The 24,913-nt window shown below is 46.0% G+C and overlaps 1 protein-coding gene across 1 annotated transcript in view; it reads left to right on the forward strand.

Annotated features, from left to right (window-relative positions):
- Positions 1 to 15,373: 15,373 nt before the first annotated feature.
- Positions 15,374 to 24,913, forward strand: part of LOC126209961 (uncharacterized) — a 39,953-nt gene continuing 30,413 nt past the window's right edge. Inside the window, exon 1 of the mRNA XM_049939074.1 lies at positions 15,374 to 15,415. Coding sequence (XP_049795031.1) covers positions 15,374 to 15,415 — 42 coding nt within the window. The remainder of the gene's footprint in view (positions 15,416 to 24,913) is intronic.

Below are 24,913 nucleotides of genomic sequence, written 5' to 3' on the forward strand. Positions count from 1 at the left end.
CTTGTATGAGCATACTTTGAGTTGCACGAGTTGTACCACGCACGAGTTGTACCACGCACGAGTTGTACCACGCACGAGTTGTACCACGCACGAGTTGTACCACGCACGAGTTGTACCACGCACGAGTTGTACCACGCACGAGTTGTACCACGCACGAGTTGTACCACGCACGAGTTGTACCACGCACGAGTTGTACCACGCACGAGTTGTACCACGCACGAGTTGTACCACGCACGAGTTGTACCACGCACGAGTTGTACCACGCACGAGTTGTACCACGCACGAGTTGTACCACGCACGAGTTGTACCACGCACGAGTTGTACCACGCACGAGTTGTACCACGCACGAGTTGTACCACGCACGAGTTGTACCACGCACGAGTTGTACCACGCACGAGTTGTACCACGCACGAGTTGTACCACGCACGAGTTGTACCACGCACGAGTTGTACCACGCACGAGTTGTACCACGCACGAGTTGTACCACGCACGAGTTGTACCACGCACGAGTTGTACCACGCACGAGTTGTACCACGCACGAGTTGTACCACGCACGAGTTGTACCACGCACGAGTTGTACCACGCACGAGTTGTACCACGCACGAGTTGTACCACGCACGAGTTGTACCACGCACGAGTTGTACCACGCACGAGTTGTACCACGCACGAGTTGTACCACGCACGAGTTGTACCACGCACGAGTTGTACCACGCACGAGTTGTACCACGCACGAGTTGTACCACGCACGAGTTGTACCACGCACGAGTTGTACCACGCACGAGTTGTACCACGCACGAGTTGTACCACGCACGAGTTGTACCACGCACGAGTTGTACCACGCACGAGTTGTACCACGCACGAGTTGTACCACGCACGAGTTGTACCACGCACGAGTTGTACCACGCACGAGTTGTACCACGCACGAGTTGTACCACGCACGAGTTGTACCACGCACGAGTTGTACCACGCACGAGTTGTACCACGCACGAGTTGTACCACGCACGAGTTGTACCACGCACGAGTTGTACCACGCACGAGTTGTACCACGCACGAGTTGTACCACGCACGAGTTGTACCACGCACGAGTTGTACCACGCACGAGTTGTACCACGCACGAGTTGTACCACGCACGAGTTGTACCACGCACGAGTTGTACCACGCACGAGTTGTACCACGCACGAGTTGTACCACGCACGAGTTGTACCACGCACGAGTTGTACCACGCACGAGTTGTACCACGCACGAGTTTGTAGACCCAGTTGATGGCATATGGGAGTTTGAATCTGGTCGTGCGTCATGCTTTGATAGCCAAATGGTACTGGTACTGCTACTGCATGCAATAAGCAGGAAATCTGGGTTCAAGTCCTAGTCCGGCATAAGTAACACAGGCGCTGCAATATCTTATGTTTCCGCATGTCCCGCATGTGTTCAGTTGGCTGGAGATGTGATAATCTTGATGGCCAGGGCAGTACTTCCACACCACAAAGGGTGTGCATGTCCTGTTCAAGAAGTACATCACATTCCTGTGCAGAAATGGTTGTAGCACAGGAATGTCATCCTGTAGAATGTAGCGGGCACATTTAGGCTGTAGGAATACCAAATATGACCTCTCGTTATAGCTGGTGGCCCTTCAAACATCATGAGTCCTGGGGACAGCACCTGAGTGTTGTGGGCGAGTGTCCTCTGGAATAGACTGTTCACCATACCTAGGCCCTACACGTGTACATCCATCACTCACACAAGGACAGAACCTACTCTGATCACTTAAGACAATAGAGCTCAATTCCACACTCCAACTCATGTGACAACAGAGTAGCCATGTTTGGCAGTGCAGCGATGTCAGCAGTAGTTGTCTGAGGCAGACTTGACCTTAATCCTGTTGCCAGCAGACGGTTCCCAATAGTCGCGAGTGACACCACTGCACGCATAATGTGTGTATCTTTAGGTGTGTCTTTACTATGCGGACGTCCTTTACCTGCACTACAGGTGTGGAAATGTCTTACTGTTAGAATCGAAGGAACTCTAGCTCTTCGGCGTCGCGAGGCTAGATACCAAGGAGTCACAATAGACGAGAAATGGAACTACAATTCACACATAGACAACATAACGCAGCGAGCACTAGAAGTTCTGAACGACCTCCTAACTTGATCAGACTATACCATAATAGTATCCTGACGTCCTTACGAGGGAACCTCCCCATCGCACCCCACTCACATTTAGTTATAACTTGGCACAGTGGATAGGCCTTGAAAAACTGAACACAGATCAATCGAGAAAACAGGAAGAAGTTGTGTGGAGCTGTGAAACAAATAAGCAAAATATACAGGGCTATTACAAATGATTGAAGCGATTTCATAAATTCACTGTAGCTCCATTGATTGACATATGGTCACGACACACTACAGATACGTAGGAAAACTCAAAGTTTTGTTCGGCTGAAGCCGCACTTCAGGTTTCTGCCACCAGAGCGCTCGAGAGCGCAGTGAGACAAAATGGCGACAGGAGCCGAGAAAGCGTATGTCGTGCTTGAAATGCACTCACATCAGTCAGTCATAACAGTGCAACGACACTTCGGGACGAAGTTCAACAAAGATCCACCAACTGCTAACTCCATTCGGCGATGGTATGCGCAGGTTAAAGCTTCTGGGTGCCTCTAAGGGGAAATCAACGGGTCGGCCTGCAGTGAGCGAAGAAACGGTTGAACGCGTGCGGGCAAGTTTCACGCGTAGCCGCGGAAGTCGACGAATAAAGCAAGCAGGGAGCTAAACGTACCACAGCCGAGGGTTTGGAAAATCTTACGGAAAAGGCTAAAGCAGAAGCATTTCTTAAACAGGAGATTGGAAAACCGATGGATCGGTCGTGGTGGAAATCATGATCAACAATTCATGTCATGGCCTCCACGCTCCCCCGACTTAACCCCATGCGATTTCTTTCTGTGGGGTTATGTGAAAGATTCAGTGTTTAAACCTCCTCTACCACGAAACGTGCCAGAACTGCGAGCTCGCATCAACGGTACTTTCGAACTCATTGATGGGGCATGCTGCGCCGAGTGTGGGAGGAACTTGATTATCGGCTTGATGTCTGCCGAATCACTAAAGGGGCACATATCGAACATTTATGAATGCCTAAAAAAACTTTTTGAGTCTTTGTATGTGTGTGCAAAGCATTGTGAAAATATCTCAAATAATAAAGTTATTGTAGAGCTGTGAAATCGCTTCAATCATTTGTAATAACCCTGTACAAACTGAGTAGTCCATGCGCGACATAGGCAACAAAGGATAGGGAGAGCTCAGGTGCGCCGTGGTCCCGTGGTTGGCGTGAGCAGCTGCAGAACGAGAAGTCCTTGGTTCAAATATTCCCTCGAGTGAAAATTTTAATTTTTTATTTTCAGACCAATCTGCCCGTACTATTTTAGTGTGGGAGTAGACATGATTACCATTCCTCCAAGTTAGATGTGTTTGGTTTTCGGCAAGTGAAATACTTTGTGAAAAGATTCTATGATTTTGCGAAGCTGCACAGGTACACAGAGCAGTATTGTTTACGTGATCGTGTGTTAATTATCAAAGTTCAGCCACTCGCACGTAATCAACTTCGCTCTCCAAAATTCCAGGACATGTTCAGATTTGCTTGGACATATGCAGGATTTGACGGTCTACACACGGAAAAATTTGAAAACCTTAAAAACATGTTTTGACAGAGCACAGTGAAAACTGTGCGACTGTGAAACTGTTGCATTCATTTGTTGCAGTTTATGTGACAAACTCTTATGTTTTCATGACTTTTTTGGGAGTGATTATCACATCCACAAGAAAACCCAAATCGGGCAAGGTAGAAGAATATTTTTACCCATGTGCCAAGGGTACAAGTTAGGTGGGTCGACAACATATTCCTGTCATGTGACGCACATGCCGTCACCAGTGTCGTATAGAATATATGAGACGTGTTTTCCTGTGGAGGAATCGGTTGGCCTATGGCCTTGCGATCAAATGTTTTCGGTTCCCATTGGAGAGGCACGTCCTTTCGTCTACTAATCGCACGGTTTTGCGGTGCGGTCGCAAAATACAGACACTAAACGTATTACAGTGTACAGAGACGTCAATGAACGAACAGATCATAACTTTGCGAAAATGAAGAAAGTAAACTTTTCACTCGAGGGAAGATTTGAACCAAGGACCTTTCGTTCCGCAGCTACTCACTCTAACCACGGGATCACTGAGCTCTCGGTATCCTTGATGTTGCCTAGTTGCACATGGACTACTCAGTTTGTATATTTTGCTTAATTTTTCCATAGTTCCACACAACTTCTTCCTGTTTTCTCGATTGATATGTTTTCAGTTTTTCAGGGCCTATCCACTGTGCCAAGTTATAACTAAATCTGGGGGGTGCGATGGGGAGGTTCCCTTGTTAGTAGGATATGCGCGCGGGGTCTGGGCACGCAGGCTCACGAGGGTGATGCCCGACATGACAGTGAGAAGCGTGCAGCGCAACATGCTGTTGCGTTCTGTTGGGGCATACCGAACAAATCCTTGGGGGGGGGGGGGGGGGGGGGGGCTTACTGATAAAAATTGGGTTATGTCCGTTGGACACAAAAATTCGAGAACAGGGAGCGTGGTATTGGGTCTCCAAGGGGAAAATGGACAAGACTAGGGAAATTATGGCGGTACAAGTTGGGGATAATATGCAATCAAGAGAAGGGGTGAAGAGCTATGGCAACAGCAATGGGAAAATGAGGAAACGGGAAGAAGGGTATACCAACTATTGCCGAACATCAGGGAAAGGCTTCAGATGATGTACTTTGAGCCGAGCAGGGGTCTCTGCTGCACTTTCTTACAGGACATGGGCCATATCCAACATATCTACGTCGATTGGGAAAACAGGCAACACCAGCGTGCGACTGTGGTGCTCCGGACGGAACACCCGAACATGTCTATGACTGCACGTTATACGACGATGTGGGGCGCGAACTCAGGAACCAATTACCGAACAGAGATACATATGCACTACTACGACGTGCCGAGACCTTTAATGTTCTAAACAGTTTGGCAAACGAAATATCCCAAAAGATTACGAGGGATTTTATTAGAAACCAACATGGTTAGAGACTGTGCGATTTGTGCTTTTACCAGTGGGGGGGATGTCTTACGGGGTTAGTATAATTACATATGTTACTAGCTTGGACCGTGGCGTTACCCATGGTTAAACAGTTACTTATAAATAGATATTAATGCCGAAACTCACTATTCACGCGTATGCACTATCAGAAAAGCCATCCCTTGTTATATCTCAAAGTACATTATAGGTAAAGCTTATTTACAAAATCATCTACATACAGGTATGTATTCAAAAAGTAAAGGCACATTTGTGAAAAGCTGTACTTATTCTGATGATAGAAAACTGAAACATGCGTTATTTTTCTACGTAACCTCCCTGGACTTCAACGCAGTTTTCACGACGTTTTCGGTTGCATCTGTAACCAATTTTGCACCGCAGCAATGACGTCTTCATCACTTTCAAATCTTCTTCCCTGTAGTGCTTCCGTTAAGGGTCCAAACATGTGAAAATCATTTGGAGCCAGGTCTGTACTGTATGGTGGATGTTCCAGCACCTCGAATCTCAACTCCTTTATTGCGTCGGCTGTCCGTTTGGCAGAATGTGGGCGAGCGTTATCTTGCTGCAGGATGACACCTCTTCCACGACGTTTGGATCTGATTGCAGGTTTTAGTTTCGTACGCAACACATCACATCCACCATACAATACAGACCTGGCTCTAAAGCCTCATTTATGCTGGGGTGACGTCTTGCAACATTGTGGCATGCTACGGAAATGCGTACGTTGCTTGCGGCAGGTTAATTTATACCAAAGCAACAGAATTTGTGCCACACGTGTGTCGGGCTTGCAGTATAAAGGATGATAAAGTGTCGCAGCGGCGGCCTACTTGCTACTTGCACATGCAGCTAACAACGGAAATGAAAACCAAAGGAAAAGAAAACGATGGTGGAACATAAGAGTATTTGAAGAAGGTCCACGAAATAGTATCCTAGGAACTAGAAGCAGACGATGGTGCGTTATTTAATAATGTGTGCTTTCGTCCCAGGCGCGTTAGTCCGCGCCATACCGTTGCCAAAAAGGTGGCCTAACGGTGAATGTTCGCACAGGTACCGGGCCGGTCACCACCCTGTGTCAGGGCCCGGGGTGGGACTTTCAGCCCCCAGCTCACCCAACTCTGCGGTACGACTGCAGCGGTATGACTGCCACACTACTTCCCTCGCAAGCTCGCAAGTAAACGGATGACGCACCTTAGACGAAAGCAACAATGACAACACGAGAATGATGATTTAGTTCTAAATGTTTTGAAATGCTTAACTACCACAAAACACTTTTTCAAAATTAATAAGCAAACATATTAATAGTAAGACTGTATTAAAAACTTTCAGTGTTCGGCTCCACAAATTTAAATTATATGTAAAGTTTTACTCCAGTGCGTGGGAAATAAACATCCCAGGTTGGGATGCATAAACTAAAGCCAGAGGAGGGGATGGTCTGATGCAGAGGTGGGGAAATGCCCCGCCCCCCCCCTCCCCATCCCGCCCTGCAAATCGCACACTGTTAGAGACCAAAGATAAACCGATCAAGACACAGGTACACCTGCAATTGCCGCCGAGCGCGGAACGGGCCGGCCGCTTCACGACCGGAATCCCCCGCGCTCCAGGACCAGGCGGGCAGGTGTACCATTCCCGAACTTGGGAATTCTTCAGGAAGTAGTTACACTAGAATAATGTAAAATTACTAACATAGGTAGTGACTGCAGTGATTTTGAAGTAGATGGCCAGCCCAGTGTTTTATAGGGCTTTCGTCCGGTCGCGTCTTTACTATGGATGCACCGTGTGTGGGTCAGCGAGGCCTTCGTATCTGAAGATTCTTGACGCACTTTTTTTATTTTTTTCATCAGTCTACTGACTGGTTTGATGCGGCCCGCCACGAATTCCTTTCCTGTGCTAACCTCTTCATCCTTCATCTCAGAGTAGCACTTGCAACCTACGTCCTCAATTATTTGCTTGACGTATTCCAATCTCTGTCTTCCTCTACAGTTTTTGCCCTCTACAGCTCCCTCTAGTACCGTGGAAGTCATTCCCTCATGTCTTAGCAGATGTCCTATCATCCTGTCCCTTCTCCTTATCAGTGTTTTCCACATATTCCTTTCCGATTCTGCGTAGAACCTCCTCATTCCTTACCTTATCAGTCCACCTAATTTTCAACATTCGTCTATAGCACCACATCTCAAATGCTTCGATTCTCTTCTGTTCCGCTTTTCCCACAGTCCATGTTTCACTACCATACAATGTTGTACTCCAGACGTACATCCTCAGAAATTTATTCCTCAAATTAAGGCCGGTATTTGATATTAGTAGACTTCTCTTGGCCAGAAATGCCATTTTTGCCATAGCGAGTCTGCTTTTGATGTCCTCCTTGCTCCGTCCGTCATTGGTTATTTTACTGCCTAGGTAGCAGAATTCCTTAACTTCATTGACTTCGTGACCATCAATCCTGATGTTAAGTTTCTCTCTGTTCTCATTTCTACTACTTCTCATTACCTTCGTCTTTCTCCGATTTACTCTCAAACCATACTGTGTACTCATTAGACTTCATTCCGTTCAGCAGATCATTTAATTCTTCTTCACTTTCACTCAGGATAGCAATGTCATCAGCGAATCGTATCATTGATATCCTTTCACCTTGTATTTTAATTCCACTCCTGAACCTTTCTTTAATTTCCATCATTGCTTCCTCGATGTACAGATTGAAGAGTAGGGGCGAAAGGCTACAGCCTTGTCTTACACCCTTCTTAATACGAGCACTTCGTTCTTGATCGTCCACTCTTATTATTCCCTCTTGGTTGTTGTACATATTGTATATGACCCGTCTCTCCCTATAGCTTACCCCTACTTTTTTCAGAATCTCTAACAGCTTGTACCATTTTATATTGTCGAACGCTTTTTCCAGGTCGACAAATGCTATGAAAGTGTCCTGATTTTTCTTTAGCCTTGCTTCCATTATTAGCCGTAACATCAGAATTGCCTCTCTCGTCCCTTTACTTTTCCTAAAGCCAAACTGATCGTCACCTAGCGCATTCTCAATTTTCTTTTCTAGTTCTTCTGTTTATTATTCTTGTAAGCAGCTTCGATGCATGAGCTGTTAAGCTGATTGTGCGATAATTCTCGCACTTGTCAGCCCTTGCCGTCTTCGGAATTGTGTGGATGATGCTTTTCCGAAAGTCAGATGGTATATCGCCAGATTCATATATTCTACACACCAACGTGAATAGTCTTTTTGTTGCCACTTCCCCCAATGATTTTAGAAATTCTGATGGAATGTTATCTACCCCTTCTGCCTTATTTGACCATAAGTCCTCCAAAGCTCTTTTAAATTCCGATTCTATTACTGGATCCCCTATCTCTTCTAAAACGACTCCTGTTTCTTCTTCTATCACATCAGACAAATCTTCACCCTCATAGAGGCTTTCAATGTATTCTTTCCACCTATCTGCTCTCTCCTCTGCATTTAACAATGGAATTCCCGTTGCACTCTTAATGTTACCACCGTTGCTTTTAATGTCACCAAAGGTTGTTTTGACTTTCTTGTATGCTGAGTCTGTTCTTCCGACAACAGTAAAGTGTGTAAACTTTTAGATGGCAGACCTCTCCCTAGTCCTGAATCGGTAGAAGTCGGGAGGCTTCGGTAGGCACGCAGTTTCGACTGCTGCCAACATTACGTAGCTGACTGTGTTGTACAGGGTAGCCATTGTCGTCTGCTTCGTTATTGTTTTGCGCTGTACTGTTCTGTGTGTTTTTATTGTGCAGTTGTGCTAAACATTATCAAAATGAGTGAAGAGGCAGTTGCTGGCCCATCTCGGGAGACTTCAACAGCCCCTACCGGTAGGCCTACGGTTAGAAGGAAACCAGTATTACGTAGCGATGCTCGAAAAATTATATTGCGTGTGATTGAATGCTGCGAAAGGGAAAGGGAGCAGAAAAAATTGCTTCACCCCATTTACAAATCTTCAGTGAGAGCTGCTACATACACGGGACGAAGCATGCATAGCATTGGAAGATTCAAACAGTTGTCCAAGAATCATCCTGGTGTATCACCACAAACGCCTGGCAAGAAAAGGTGAGTTTCGATTTCAGATATTTTGTTCGCGATCACATTGAAGGAGCCCCCTATTTCGTCCGAATTACCTTATATTTCATTTTTCCTTGCTACCGTATTGCTCTGTATGGAAACACCGCTGGGTACTGTATTATTTCGAAACACATGCTCTCATTCTCAAATAGTGGCTGCATAAATCTGGGTATTTTCCCGCAGTGGCATCTCATTGTTTATGACGTCATATATCCTCAAGAATGTGTCTTATTTCTTTTTTTTTTCGGCTAGGAACCTTCGTGGGTGTACGGAGAACAAATCACCAAAGTTTCATTGCAGTCGGATGAATGGTTCGTGAGCGCATAGTATATATATATACACTCCTGGAAATTGAAATAAGAACACAGTGAATTCATTGTCCCATGAAGGGGAAACTTTATTGACACATTACTGGGGTCAGATACATCACATGATCACACTGACAGAACCACAGGCACATAGACACAGGCAACAGAGCATGCACAATGTCGGCACTAGTACAGTGTATATCCACCTTTCGCAGCAATGCAGGCTGCTATTCTCCCATGGAGACGATCGTAGAGATGCTGGATGTAGTCCTGTGGAACGGCTTGCCATGCCATTTCCACCTGGCGCCTCAGTTGGACCAGCGTTCGGGCTGGACGTGCAGACCGCGTGAGACGACGCTTCATCCAGTCCCAAACATGCTCAATGGGGGACAGATCCGGAGATCTTGCTGGCCAGGGTAGTTGACTTACACCTTCTAGAGCACGTTGGGTGGCACGGGATACATGCGGACGTGCATTGTCCTGTTGGAACAGCAAGTTCCCTTGCCGGTCTAGGAATGGTAGAACGATGGGTTCGATGACGGTTTGGATGTACCGTGCACTATTCAGTGTCCCCTCGACGATCACCAGTGGTGTACGGCCAGTGTAGGAGATCGCTCCCCACACCATGATGCCGGGTGTTGGCCCTGTGTGCCTCGGTCGTATGCAGTCCTGATTGTGGCGCTCACCTGCACGGCGCCAAACACGCATACGACCATCATTGGCACCAAGGCAGAAGCGACTCTCATCGCTGAAGATGACACGTCTCCATTCGTCCCTCCATTCACGCCTGTCGCGACACCACTGGAGGCGGGCTGCACGATGTTGGGGCGTGAGCGGAAGACGGCCTAACGGTGTGCGGGACCGTAGCCCAGCTTCATGGAGACGGTTGCGAATGGTCCTCGCCGATACCCCAGGAGCAACAGTGTCCCTAATTTGCTGGGAAGTGGCGGTGCGGTCCCCTACGGCACTGCGTAGGATCCTACGGTCTTGGCGTGCATCCGTGCGTCGCTGCGGTCCGGTCCCAAGTCGACGGGCACGTGCACCTTCCGCCGACCACTGGCGACAGCATCGATGTACTGTGGAGACCTCACGCCCCACGTGTTGAGCAATTCGGCGGTACGTCCACCCGGCCTCCCGCATGCCCACTATACACCCTCGCTCAAAGTCCGTCAACTGCACATACGGTTCACGTCCACGCTGTCGTGGCATGCTACCAGTGTTAAAGACTGCGATGGAGCTCCGTATGCCACGGCAAACTGGTTGACACTGACGGCGGCGGTGCACAAATGCTGTGCAGCTAGCGCCATTCGACAGCCAACACCGCGGTTCCTGGTGTGTCCGCTGTGCCGTGCGTGTGATCACTGCTTGTACAGCCCTCTCGCAGTGTCCGGAGCAAGTATGGTGGGTCTGACACACCGGTGTCAATGTGTTCTTTTTTCCATTTCCAGGAGTATATATATATTTTAATGTACATGACGATTTCAGTTTCGTTTACGAATAACTTTTAAAGCGAGTTTCACTTCCAAGCCTTTCGTCTGCTTTCGTGTAAGCATGACGCGCAATTTGTAGTGCCAGCACTGCAACTGGTAGGCGTGCCTTGTCTTCCCCCCCCCCCCTCCCCCCACAGGCTCCTCTCCCCTCGCCAGCCAATGCTTGCTTCCTCCTCTCCCCGCACTTCCCTCTCAGCTCTGCCGTCATACAGTTAACACACTGTACACTATGACGGTATCAGGCTGGCCACTGGTGCCTTCCGTACCAGTCCCATCCCCAGCCTGTGTGCTGAGGCAGGGGAACCGCCGCTCGCCATCCGGCGGAAACTCCTCATGGTGCGACGGGTGTGTCAATTCCTTGCCTGTCCTACCTCCCCTGCGTACCCTACCGTTGCCCGACCGCCTATGGAACGTCTCTTTTTCCAGTCGTCTCAGGGCAACGAGACCATTTGGGATTCGTGCCAAGCATTTGCTAGAGTCCCTTGGTGTGGAGCGTGTGGCACCCCAACTCCAGGGTTTTACCCGCCTGCCTCCCTGGTTGCTCCAGAGGCCCAGCGTCCTTTTAGACTTGTCAGAGTGCGGGAGGAGCTGCACTCCTGCGTTTGTTTTTACCTCCTTATTTTACGATATTTTAAACCAGCATCCCGACCATGTACCAGTATTTACGGATGGCTCTAAACAGGGGGACTCTGTTGGTTGTGCTGTTATTTTCCCTGATCGAGTCGTCAAGTTACGGCTTCCTGCGGCGTTTACCGTCTTTGATGCTGAATTGTTTGCCATCTTGTGGGCATTGGAACAGATGAGATGTGTTCCCAGTCTTAAGTTTCTCATCTGTTCGGACTCCCTGAGTGCCCTTCAGACCATGTAACACTTTTACCCAGTGGATACCGTCTTCCAGAACATCCATGATGCCCTACTCCACCTGCAACGGCAAGGGAAGGAGGTTTCTTTCTACTGGGTGCCGGGGCACGTGTGTATTAGGGGAAACGAACTCGCGGATGTGGCTGCTAAAGATGCGTGTTCCCTCCCTCACGTTGTTGCATGTGCCGTCCCCCTCCATGCTGTTACCTCCCTCCTGCGTTTTCGTGTTATGCGTCAATCTGAAGAGGACTGGCTGGCAGTCGGTGAAAATAAGCTGCGTTTGGTCAAGGCCACCACGCGGCCATGGCTTACGTCCTACCAGTCGTGCAGGCGGGATGAGGTTCTCCTCACTCGCCTCCACATCGGGCACAGTCCCTTAACGCATGGTTTTTTACTCCGGCGGAGGACCCCCCCCCCCCCCAAATCTGCAGTGCTTGTGGCGTCCACATGACTGTCCTTTATTCTCTGACCAGAGGGCGGTGGTTTCCTTGCCACTGGATTTGCCCTCTATTTTGCAAGACGACGCAACGGCTGTGGTTAAGGTCTTACGGTTTTGTGTCCTGTCCAATTGGTTGCCTCGGATTTTAGGGAGAGGATTTTAATGTGCTGCTGGGTGACTGGCTCACCCAGGTTTTAGGTAAGAGGTCCGCCAGTCACGATTACCTACTTGTTTCACTTCGATTTCTGTTCTCTTTTCCTTGGGTTTCCTTTCCTTTTTTTAGTGCGTTTCTTCTAATCTTTTTTTGCCTCTGTACGTAAGGATTTGGAACTGCATCAGGTCTGTCTTTTAGCCGTTCTTGTTTGCTGTCCGTCTTCGTCCCTTCACCCCATGTTTTCCTGTTTCTATGCGTTTGGGCGCTGATGATCATGTTGCTTAGCGTCCGAAAACCTCAAACCACACAAACACACACACACACACACACACACACACACACACACACACACACACACACACACACACACACCCCAGTGCCAGGGCCACGCTTACTGTCATTAGCTCAGTGAGCAGGCCTTAACAGTAGGTTTGTATATCATCTGGCACACCTGTAACGCTGCAGGGTAGATAGTCTTAGAATAACCCAGTGTAGTCAAACAGTTAGATTAACCCTGTCCATAGCAAGTGCCAGTAACCAATTAGTATAAGCTGCTTTGTTATGTATAATAATAGGACCCACTAATTAAGGTGGTGGGTTGGTGTGTATAACATAATGTTGTTCATGAATCATTTGTATAATAATACTTGTTTTCAATTGTATTAATGTCTTGTGTTGTATCAATAAAGTATTTTTTTTAAAGTCTTACAAACCACTTTTGAAAGCACCGATATATTGTGCCCAATATTTGCAGCAAACCACTGATATGTCCATCCAGACTTCAGCAACCTCACAGTACGACCACATCCAAATGGCTGAAGCTCCTCAATGGGAGTACACACCGTCAAAACAGAGGGTGCACAGACGTGCCTCACGCCCGTATGATCTCTGATGATCTTAAGTTAATCCTTAACACTAAAACCCCTGAATATGCAGGTATTATATTCTTGTGCCACTGAATACAGGTCATGAAGCTGGTTGGTTGGTTGGTTTGTTTGTTTAAAGACGGGAGAAGGGACCAAACTACAAGGTCATCGGTCCCTTGTTCCTAACAAAACAATGCCAAAAGTATGAGAATTAGACGGACGAAACATATAACACAAAACGGAAAGAAAGGAAAAGCCACAAGAATGAAGGGAAGGTAACAAACACTAAAAGGAACAAATGAGGACAAGAAAACAACAGAGGGACGCTAGAAATAGAGTGAAAGCAGAATAGAGTGGCTGGCCAACCACGAGAATAAAAAGGGAAAACCAGCCACTCCGCAACACATTAAAACCGCCACCATAAAAGCAGTAGGGTGGAGGACACAGAGGGACAAAGGGCAAGCGCTAAAACCTACATGGAAGTATAAAACCCACTCTCAGATAAAAAGTAAAACTAAAGCTGCTGTGGAGGCATTGTCGCCCAACACAAAAGGCAGGAAGCTGGGAAAGTTAACAGTCTGCTGCAGAGTGACTAAAAGTGGGCAGTCCAGCAAGAGGTGGACGACTGTCATTTAGGAGCCACAACGACACTGAGGTGGGTCCTCGCAACGGAGTAGGTAACCATGCATTAGCCATGTATGGTCATTGCGGAGCAGACAGACAACTGATTCCCTGCGAGAGGCCTGCATGGAAGATTTCCACAGTCCACGAGGGTGTTGCGTTTTTCTAACAATGTATTTTGTGTCACAAGCTTATATCCCCTTCAACAGGTGCTACGACGAACACATACGAATCAAAGTTATCAGTTCGCTCACCATCTGACGAGACGCAGCTACTTGTTCCTCTGGAGTACCCGTCTGGACCGTGCACCTTGCTGAAGGTGCCCCCACAGAGCAGCTGGTGACGCACCCACCACGCGTCCCCTGGGCCCGGGGGACACCCCCTGCAGCGAGTCACTATCCCAAACCGTGGTGGCCGCTTCCGGCAGGGCCCACTGCAGCGCCACCAGCGCCTCCTGAAGGGGTCCAACCCCTCGTACAGGTCGTGGTGCGGCCTGATGCTGGTCCCAGCCGCCTTGTTGATGCGTGCCATGTGCCGGCAGAAGGCGGAGGTGTGCTCCTGCCTGTTTTGGTCGTTGTCGACCACGAAGAGGTAGGCGTGGATCATCTCGTGCTGCAACCGAAACGACACCTCGGCTGGAAAAGGAAACTCAGCATGCTCCTCTATTCTAAAAGATCTTAAATAGGAGTTGGTATCTCCAGTCTGACATCAATAGTAGTGACACGCCAATGTAGGGCTAGAGAAGCATGTGCATTGATGGAAAGAATTGCAACACCAAGAAATAATGTAGAGTGGATAGGGTGGGTAGCAATGTGTGACTGTTTGCTGATGACGCTGTGGTGTATGGGAAGGTGGTGTCGTTGACTGTAGGAGGATACAAGATGACTTGGACAGGATTTGTAATTTGTGTAAAGAATGGCAGCTAACTCTAAATATAGATAAACGTAAATTAATGCAGATGAATAGGAAAAAGAATCCCAGAATGTTCGAATACCCCATTAGTAGTGTAGCGCTTGACACATGTGATATTCGCTATTTTTGGCTTCATTAAAACAGCAAATAGTTAATACTTTCAGCCAGAAGGCAAATACATTTTTTATAAAGAATGATTAATGTATAATAAGGCGTCGCATAGCGACGGTGGAATTTCCTAAATAATGTAATTCGTCGTCTTTGGGCGGCAATATAAACAGAAAAATACGAATAGATATGCGATCATTCACTATTTTGTTCGCTGGAGAACAAATGAAGCCTTGAGCGCGAAAGACTTTTACTGTTTTTCTTAAGTAAGACGGACGCAGATTTGTGGCGGTCTGATCTAATTTGTTTACTAAATTAATAAAAACATGTTTCGTCTAAGTTTGAGTGAAGTGTAAAAAGAAGAACTGTTATAACTTATCGTAACGACGCACGAGCGACTCAAGAGGACAATGGCTACATAAAAGAGCGCTCAATGGACACGAAACGGACACAAAAACCCACCGTCAATGTAGTGGTAAGCTTAAGGTACGATATATGTTTTAGTTATAATATTTGTTCTGGAAATATTGAATCATTTAGCAGTGCTCATTCCTATCATCTCCTCAGTATTGTTTTCATTTTAATTATGCATTTTACTAAGATTACAGACACCAAGATCAGCAGTCCAATGTGCGTGTTACATTGATAAAAAGAAAACTGTTTTATCGTCTTCTTGCATCAGCTTTAATATTAAATTCCCTTTTTGTGTGATGTTACAGTTGTTTTTGCGTCCTTAAGAACTTTCTGGTCCCTTAGAAATTGTTTTGTCATAACAATAACTTCACAACCGGGTATGATCGTACCTACGATCATGAAGTAATTAGAAAGACGATAATGCCGTTTCTTAATCAGTAGCACGCTACCTGTGACTGTTTCAAGCCACGCGAAACTGCAAGTAAAAACTATTCACATTTCATAATGCAATATTTTATGACAATGGTCAATCCATGATTCTTACGCCAATTGTGATTGATAAAACAGTAAGCGAAATCTCAAATTCCAACTTTTCCATGGAATAACATCATCACTTTTATTTTGTTACATCACACACAGTCACGTCGATTAAATATTTGGGCATAACATTGCAGAGCGATATGAAGTGGGACAAGCATGTAATGGCAGTTGTCGGGAAGGCGGATAGTCGTCTTCGGTTCACTGGTAGAGTTTTGGGAAGTTGTGTTTCATCTGTAAAGGAGACCGCTTATAAAATACTAATACGACCTATTCTTGAGTACTGCTCGAGCGTTTGGTATCCCTATCAGGTCGGATTGAGGGAGGACATAGAAGGAATTCAGAGGCGGGCTGCTAGATTTGTTAGTGGTAGGTTTGATCATCACGCGAGTGTTACGGAAATGCTTCAGGAACTCGGGTGGGAGTCTCTAGAGGAAAGGAGGCGTTCTTTTCGAGAATCGCTACTGAGGAAGTTTATAGAACCAGCATTTGAGGCTGACTGCAGTACAATTTTACTGCCGCCAACTTACATTTCGCGGAAAGACCACAAAGATAAGAGAGATTAGGGCTCGTACAGAGGCATATAGGCAGTCATTTTTCCCTTGTTCTGTTTGGGAGTGGAACAGGGAGAGAAGATGCTAGTTGTGGTACGAGGTAACCTCCGCCACGCAACTTATGGTGGATTGCGGAGTATGTATGTAGATGTAGAGTAATGAAATTTCTGGTCTAGGTAACAGACTGAAGTGATTAACATTTCAAGATCACAGATCAATCTATAGCAAGTGTAAAGTGGTGCTACATTAATAAGCGGTGTAATAGCCAGGATGTTGAATGCAAGCATGAAAACGTGCATGTACACTACTGGCCATTAAAATTGCTACACCACGAAGATGACGTGCTACAGACGCGAAATTTAGCCAACATGAAGAAGATGCTGTGATATGCAAATGATTAGCTTTTCAGAGCATTTACACAAGGTTGGCGCCGGTGGCGAGACCTACAACGTGCTGAGATGAGGGAAGTTTCCAACCGGTTTTTCATACACAAACAGCAGTTGACCGGAGTTGCCTGGTGAAACGTTGTTGTGATGCCTCGTGTAAGGAGGTGAAATGCGTACCATCACGTTTCCGACTTTGAAAAAGGTCGGATTGTAGCCTATCGCGATTGCGGTTTATCGTATCGCGACATTGCTGCTCGCGTTGGTCGAGATCCAATGACTGTTAGCAGAATATGGAATCGGTGGGGTCAGGAGAGTAATACGGAACGCCGTAATGGATCCCAACGGCCTCGTATCATTATTAGTCGAGATGACAGGCAACTTATCCGCATAGCTGTAACGGATCGTGCAGCCACGTCTCGATCCCTGAGTCAACAGATGGGCACGTTTGCAAGACGACAACCATCTGCACGAACAGATCGACGGCGTTTCCAGCAGTACGTACTATCAGCTCAGAGACCATAGCTGTGGTTACCCGTGACGCTGCATCACAGACAGTAGCGCCTGCGTTGGTGTAGTCAACGACGAACCTGGGTGCACGAATGGCAAAACGTAGTTTTTTCGGATGAATCCAGGTTCTGTTTACAGCATCACGATGCTTACATCCATGTTTGGTGACATCGCGGTGAATGCACATTGGAAGCGTGTATTCGTCATCCTCATACTGGCGTATCACCCGGCGTGATGGTATGGGGTGCCTTTGGTTACACGTCTCGGTCACCTCTTGTTCGCATTGACGGCACTTTGAACAGTGGACGCTACATTTCAGATGTGTTACGGCCCGTGGCTCTACCCTTCTTTCGATCCCTGCGAAACCCTACATTTCAGCAGGATAATGCACGACCGCATGTTGCAGGTCCACTACTGGCGTTTCTGGATACAGAAAATGTTCAACTGCTGTCCTGGCCAGCAAATTCTCCAGATCTCTCACCAATTGAAAACGTCTGGTCAATGGTGGCCGAGCAACTGGCTCGTACAATACGCCAGTCACTACTCTTGATGAACTGTGGTATCTTGTTGAAGCTGCATGGGCAGCTGTATCTGTACACGCCAACCAAGCTCTGTTTGACTCAATGCCCAGGCGTATCAAGGCCGTTATTACGGCCAGAGGTGGTTGTTCTGGGCATTTATTTCTCGTTATCTATGCACCCAAATTGCGTGGAAATGTTATCACATGTCAGTTCTAGTATAATATATTTGTCCAATGAATACCTGTTTATCATCTGCATTTCTTCTTGGTGTAGCAATTTTAATGGCCAGTAGTGTATTATGTTTTACAAGTGCCAGGCGTCGGTTTGTTGGCTGGATTTCCATGCCTGTTGCACTTGGTCTGTCAATAGAGGGACGATTAGTGGTTCTGGATGACGATGGAGTTTCGTACATTGATTTCATCGAATGGTCGACTAGGGACAGATATCGTGATCGGCCAGGCCAAGGTAAAATGTCGACACACTGTAGCGGATGTTGGGTTACAACACCAATATGTGGACGAGCGTTATCCTGTCTGAAAACACCCTGTGGAATGCTGTTCATGGATGGCAGCACAAGAAGTCGAATCATCGTATTGACGCACCATTCTGCAGTCAGCGTGTGACAACCATGGTGCGCTGCTGCTGTCATACGAAATCGCACCGCAGACTCCAGGTGTCGGTCAAGGGTGTGTAGCAGGCAGACAGGTTGCTCGCAGGCTTTCAATTGGCCTCCTAACCAGCACACGGCCATAGCTGAGAATGAGACAGAACCATCTTTCATCAAGAAATACATGAGACCTCCAATCAATCCTCCAGTGTGCTCTCGCTTGACAGCACTGAAGTCGCAAATGATAGGGGTTTGGGGTTAGTGGAACACATGTGACACACACAGTGGTTACGGTTACTACAAGCCACACCACAAGTTGGGAAAAGGGACCAAATTTCTAGTAGTTTCCTGTCGAGTTGAGATTTTCACAAATATTTTATTCGTATCTTACAGAAACTAGGAGTACGGAAATAAACAGCCTTTTAAACACGCCGATAACGGCAATCAAGTAATTTAGAGCAATACAACAATTTAAAAAAATTTAAAGAACATTATTAAACAGGCTACTAAGTAAATACAGAACTTTATTAACAAAGTACGGTGAGGAAGTGAAGCTACCAACACCGCCATTAAAAAAAATTAAGCAAGTCTGAGCAAACGCACGATTAATGGAAATAAAAGGAATTTACAAACTTGGAGGAATTTAAAAAAATTTTGAACAAAAGTGTCCTGGAATATCATTAGAACATATGACGGACCTGTGTAATGTGGCCACAAATCACCCACTCAGGGATGCTCAGGCTAGACAGAATACTGACCAATTGAAATACGCCCGTAAACACAATTGCCACTCTCAGGCTGGTCACTGCACCGACTTTTAGCCAGCGAAAACTTGTTATGAGGTGGCTTAACTTGCTGACAGAATTAGAGCTAACCTCGTGCAAGGAAACATTACACCACACAGTCCTGAATGAGCGACCACATGATCAACCAACAAGAAGCATGAATTTACTCATAACCCACGACAGAATAGCGAAACTAACTGCCAAAACTACACCTCCCATCGGACAGTAACGAGAGGAGGAGGAAAGATCACTGTCTTCAATTACACCGGTGCCAGGGACAGGAAACCCGGTCGCCGGAGGCCACAAGGCAGAAGAGACGCTGGTTACACAAAATTATTACTTAATGATTAACCTTCCACGAAGTTAACTTGCAATTATGCTCGAACAGGCAGTACACGACCTCCGATGGCAAGGATCCACACATCCGACCGCGCACGCGTCCCCAGCGTACGCAACACGCCACGGTCACGCGACAACACGCTCTGTCACCGGAGTTCACGTCTTCTCTGCAATTTTGACGGGTAGTAACCGCTCCTTCATGTTAGGTGTCGCCTTTTAAACTCCAGTGTTGAAACGGAGGATTTAAAGAAGCTTGTTAACGTCCCACCAAGGCGAAATGAACCGCAACTACTCGTGGGGCGATTCTGTATACAACCAACGCGCGGGGAGCTCTTCCGTCAACTCGACCCGCTCGTTACACACAACCGACATACGTGGCGACTCGGTACAGCCGACCACGCCTGCTTCGCGTTGGAGATCCACACTGCCCTCCCGTACCCACCACACTCTCTCCGCGCGACCCCCCTACCTCCGCCACACCACACGAGGTTACAACCGGTCAAAGATCTCACTTCCTACATAGCAGTTACCCGGAAACAAAAACGCAGATATCGATAGAGGGAAAAGGCAACCAAGCAGCCACTTAATGACGGACAATATATCAAACAAACATTTCGGGGGAAGAAAAGGAAAACCAATGCTATCTAAACACAAGGTGTAGCACGAGTCGATACACGGCTCAACATGCTACAGTGGGTCTGGTTTGGTACTGTCCTTAAGTTCGTTGTGTGACTGTGGTGGCAACTGCTGCTGCGGATGCAGTGCCATGCGCCAGTTTCATATCCCGAATACAATTCTCCCCCCCCCCCCTCCCGCCACCACCGTCACCCCTCTCGGTAGAGCCACGTGACCGGCTGGGACTCTTCTTGCGGTCGTACTTTCCCCCGATCACCGCTACCAGCAGTCACGTACAGTGGCTACATTCCTGCCTAGTCTTTCTGCAATACCGTAGGGCTATTACATGACCTCTTCCAAACTCAGTGAGGTGTTGATAATGGCGTCTTTGCCGCCTTAAAAGCGTTCTAGACAAACAACTCACCACGTCCGATCCCAAAGGTAACTAACGCTCACAACCGTTACAGCATGTATTTAAAGCAAACCTGATTTGCATCCGCATAGTAACGCTGCCATCGCCACTAAGTCACTGGAGTGAAATTTTAATCGACAACGTTTCAGATGTGGAGACACGCCTACGAACTTTTTTATATCGCTCAACTCCTCCTTGGTGATGCGACTTTTTTCCGACAGTGTATACCGGGTGATCAAAAAGTCGGTATGTAAGACGTATGCGTTGCCGGCGATGGGCGAGGCATGGCAGAGTCTCTGACCAGAGAGTAGTATGTAGTTAGTTGTTGCTTGTCGCGAGTCGGCGTCCGTCGGCATTAGTCTTCAGTCCGTGCTAGTAAGCAGTAGTCTGCTGAGTCGACAGGAATCGGCGCGTGCCTGCGCGTGTCGGCAGTCTGCTCTGGTCGGGACTCTGGAGGATGAGTATTATTGTAGAAGGTAAAGAAGCAGCCTTGCGCATATCTAGTAATGTATATTAACTGTCATTAATTTCTTTAACAAAAAAATGCCCCAATAATAATTTTTATAATATAAAGTAATTTTTTTTAAGAAAAGCATTCATTTCAATTTAAAGAATATTTCCAATGCATGATCATTCCTTCCAAGAATCAGAAAATATAGGCCAGCATTGCACGAAGCTGTGCCGAAAAATTTTTATGTAAGAGCAGATATATTTGCAGTTTTTATTGAGGTAAGAATTTTCCTTTTCTATTCAGAATACAGGGCCGAGACGCAGCGCTGCTGTCGTCATAAAATTTACCAGGTTACTGAATCTTTTTTTTATTATTTCCGGGTTTAGGAATTGAATTTTGTGGTTACATTAAAATTAATTTTGTTCAGAGGTTACAATATTTAAAATTCATTTAATTATTATTTCCGTGGGGAGTTTACACTTGGTTCATGGTTCATCATTTAAATAAAAAATTTCTGTGGAGAGGTTACACTTGCTTCATGGTTACTTGTAAAATAAATTTCTGTGGGGAGGTTACAAGTATAAATTTGAAAACTTAATGAACTATGGAATAATGTAGATAGAGAGGTAAAAATTGACACACATGCTTGGATGGACATGGTTTTTTTTAATAAAACAAAAAAAAATCAAAGTTAGCCGACCTTTTTTCTTCGAGGAAATGCGTGATTCTGGTTTTGTAACAGCTACCGTGACGGGTGAGAGGTACGCCGATATGTTACAGAATCGCATCATCCCCAGCCTGGCTGATGAACACCTGCTGGAACGTACGATGTTTATGCAGGATGGTGCTCCACCCCATATTGCTAGATGCGTGAAAGATCTCTTGCGTGCGTCGTTTTGTCATGATCGTGTGCTCAGCCGCCACTTTCGTCATGCTTGGCCTCCCAGGTCCCCAGACCTCAGTCCGTGCGATTATTGGCTTTGGGGTTACCTGAAGTCGCAAGTGTATCGTGATCGACCGATATCACTAGGTATGCTGAAAGACAACATCCGACGCCAATGCCTCACCATAACTCTGGACATTCTTTACAGTGCTGTTCACAACATTATTCCTCGACTACAGCTATTGTTGAGGAATGATGGTGGACATATTGAGCATTTCCTGTAAAGAACATCATCTTTGCTTTGTCTTACTTTGTTATGCTAATTATTGCTATTCTTATCAGATGAAGCGCCATCTGCCGGACATTTTTTGAACTTTTGTATTTTTTTGGTTCTAATAAAACTCCATGTCATTCCAAGCATGTGTGTCAATTTGTACCTCTGTATCTACATATTCCGTGATTTATTCAGTTTTCAAATTTATACTAACTTTTTGATCACCCGGTATATAGGGGAAAGACGGATAGTGCCTTTAGGAAAAGAGGCCTTAAGAAAGAAGGTGGTGTACGAATATTAAGAACTCAGATGGAAATCCAGCACTAAGTGGAGAATGGAAAGCTGAAAGTTGGAAGGAGAAAGGGAAACTAATTTTAAAGCAATGTTCTATAAAAGGAAGAGGACCTAGATGGAGATGAGATGGGAGATACAATGCGTGAAGAATATGACCGAGCACTGAAAGACGTAAGTCGAATGAAGGCACCAGGAGTAGACAACATTCTGTCAGAACTATTGGTGTCCTTGGGACAGTCAGACAAGACAGAACTATTCCACCTGGTATGTAAGCTGTGTGAGACAGGCGAAATACCCTTAGAGTTCAAGAAGAATGTAAGAATTCCAACTTAAAAGAAATCAGGTGCTGACAGAAGTGAAAATTACCGAATAATCAATCTAATAAGTCACGGTTGCAATGCACTAACAAGAATTCTTTATAGAAGAGGAACTGAAAACTTGTAGAAGCCAACAATGTTTCGATTCTGGAGAAATGAAGAAACACGCTAGGCAATACTGATCCTAGGACTTCTCTTACAAGGTAGCTTAAGGAAAGAAACATACGTTTATAGCATTTGTAGACTCAAAGGAAGCTTTTGACAGTGTTGAATGGAATATTCTCTTTGAAATTCTGAAGGTAGCGGGGGTAAATACAGGGAACGAAACGCTATTTTCAACATGTACAGAAACCAGACGGCAGTCGAGTGGCATGAAAGGGAATCATGTGATTGAGCATGGAATGAGAAAGAGTGATAGCCTATCCCCAATGTTGAGACTGTTCATTTAGCTATCTGTGAAGGAAAGGATAGAAAAATATGGAGAAGGGATTAACGTTCATAGAGAACAAATAACAACTGAGGTTTGCGGATGATATATTAATTCTTTGAGAGACTGCAAAGGACTTGGAAGAGAAGTGTAACTAAACAGTTAGTGTCTTGAGAGGTGTATAAGATGATCAACAACAATGAAACTAAAATAAAGGACGTAACTGAATTAAAACAGGAGATCCTGAGGGAATTATAGGAGGAAAAGAACACAAAGTAGACGAGTTTTGCTGTTTGGGCTGTAAAATACGATCGTAACTGATGATAGCCGAAGAAGAGAGAATGTACATTGTTGATTGGCAGTGGCAAGGGAAGCATTGCTGAAGAAAAATTTGTTAACATCGGTTCTGGACTTAAATTTTAGGTAGTCTGTTCTTAAGGTATTTGTCTGGAGCGTAGTCTACTATTTGAGTGAAACGTGGACGCTATATACTTCAGGTAGGAGAAGAAAAGAAGCTTTTAAAATGTGTTGCTAAAGAAAAGTGCTGAAGGTGAGATAGATAGGCCACATAACTAACGAGGAGCTACTGAACAAAATTGCGGAAAACTTGAGTGAAAGAAGATCGGTTGACAGGATACGTTCTGAGACATCAAGCGATCACTGATTCAGTATTTGAGGGAAGAGAGTGTCAAAATTTTGGATAGTGTCCAAGAGATTAATACAGCAAGCAGGTTCGAAAGGGTGCGTGGTGCATTATTTGTTCGTAGGTGAGGCTTGCACGAGACAGTAACATGGAGAGCTGCCTCAAACCTGTCTTCGAACTGAAGACCACAACATAAATACATCTTGTTTCTAAAGGATTGTTAAATTCTTATCTTCTACATGAATCAAGGTAGAAACTGGTGGAGTATTTTACCTTACGCGTCGAAAAAAGCCTTGACGGTAGTTGTAAGTTGCTTTATAAGTGTACCGCTTGACTTAGCCAACTGCGACGTACCGTTTCTTCCGCCTTTGGTTCTCTTTGCGCTTCAACTCTTAGTGCGTCTGATATGCGTTAAGTGAAGGGACGAATTACATACACACAAGGCTTCCTCGGAAGTGACGTCAAAATACCGTGTACGAGCAAGCTATGCGTACGTGTCACCAACGTGGAGCAAACGTTATTGCTAGTGGGACACTGCCACCAGCTTCTCTTGTCTATGGGTGGACGGTCGGAAACCCCGGAATTACCAGCTGAATATTTCACTCGCAGCGATTGAAGCTGTCCTCTTACGTTCTTGCCTAACCGCACAAACTGAAATCTCAAATATTTGAGACAAACTGGTCATTTCGTTCACAGCAATTTCATCCTTTTTTTTTAACGAGACAAATCAAAAAGTCGAAGAAACTCTTTACTGAGAGCTTGCTCATTTGTATTTAAGTAACATCAAATATTGCAGAACGTTATATGACGGTAGTATCTGTTCCCGAAAGAACACATACCGTGGATGACCATGCAGCTTTGCTAGAAATGAAATGATAGTTAAATAGACACCCTAGCTGCAAATAGGCGTTGATATACTTCACTGGGGACATGTTGAAAATGTGTGCTCCGACCGGGACTCGAACCCGGGATCTTCAACATGTCCCCAGTGAAGTATATCAACGCCT

Source organism: Schistocerca nitens, chromosome 10, assembly GCF_023898315.1.
Source record: "Schistocerca nitens isolate TAMUIC-IGC-003100 chromosome 10, iqSchNite1.1, whole genome shotgun sequence".
NCBI classification, from domain to species: Eukaryota; Metazoa; Arthropoda; class Insecta; order Orthoptera; family Acrididae; genus Schistocerca; species Schistocerca nitens.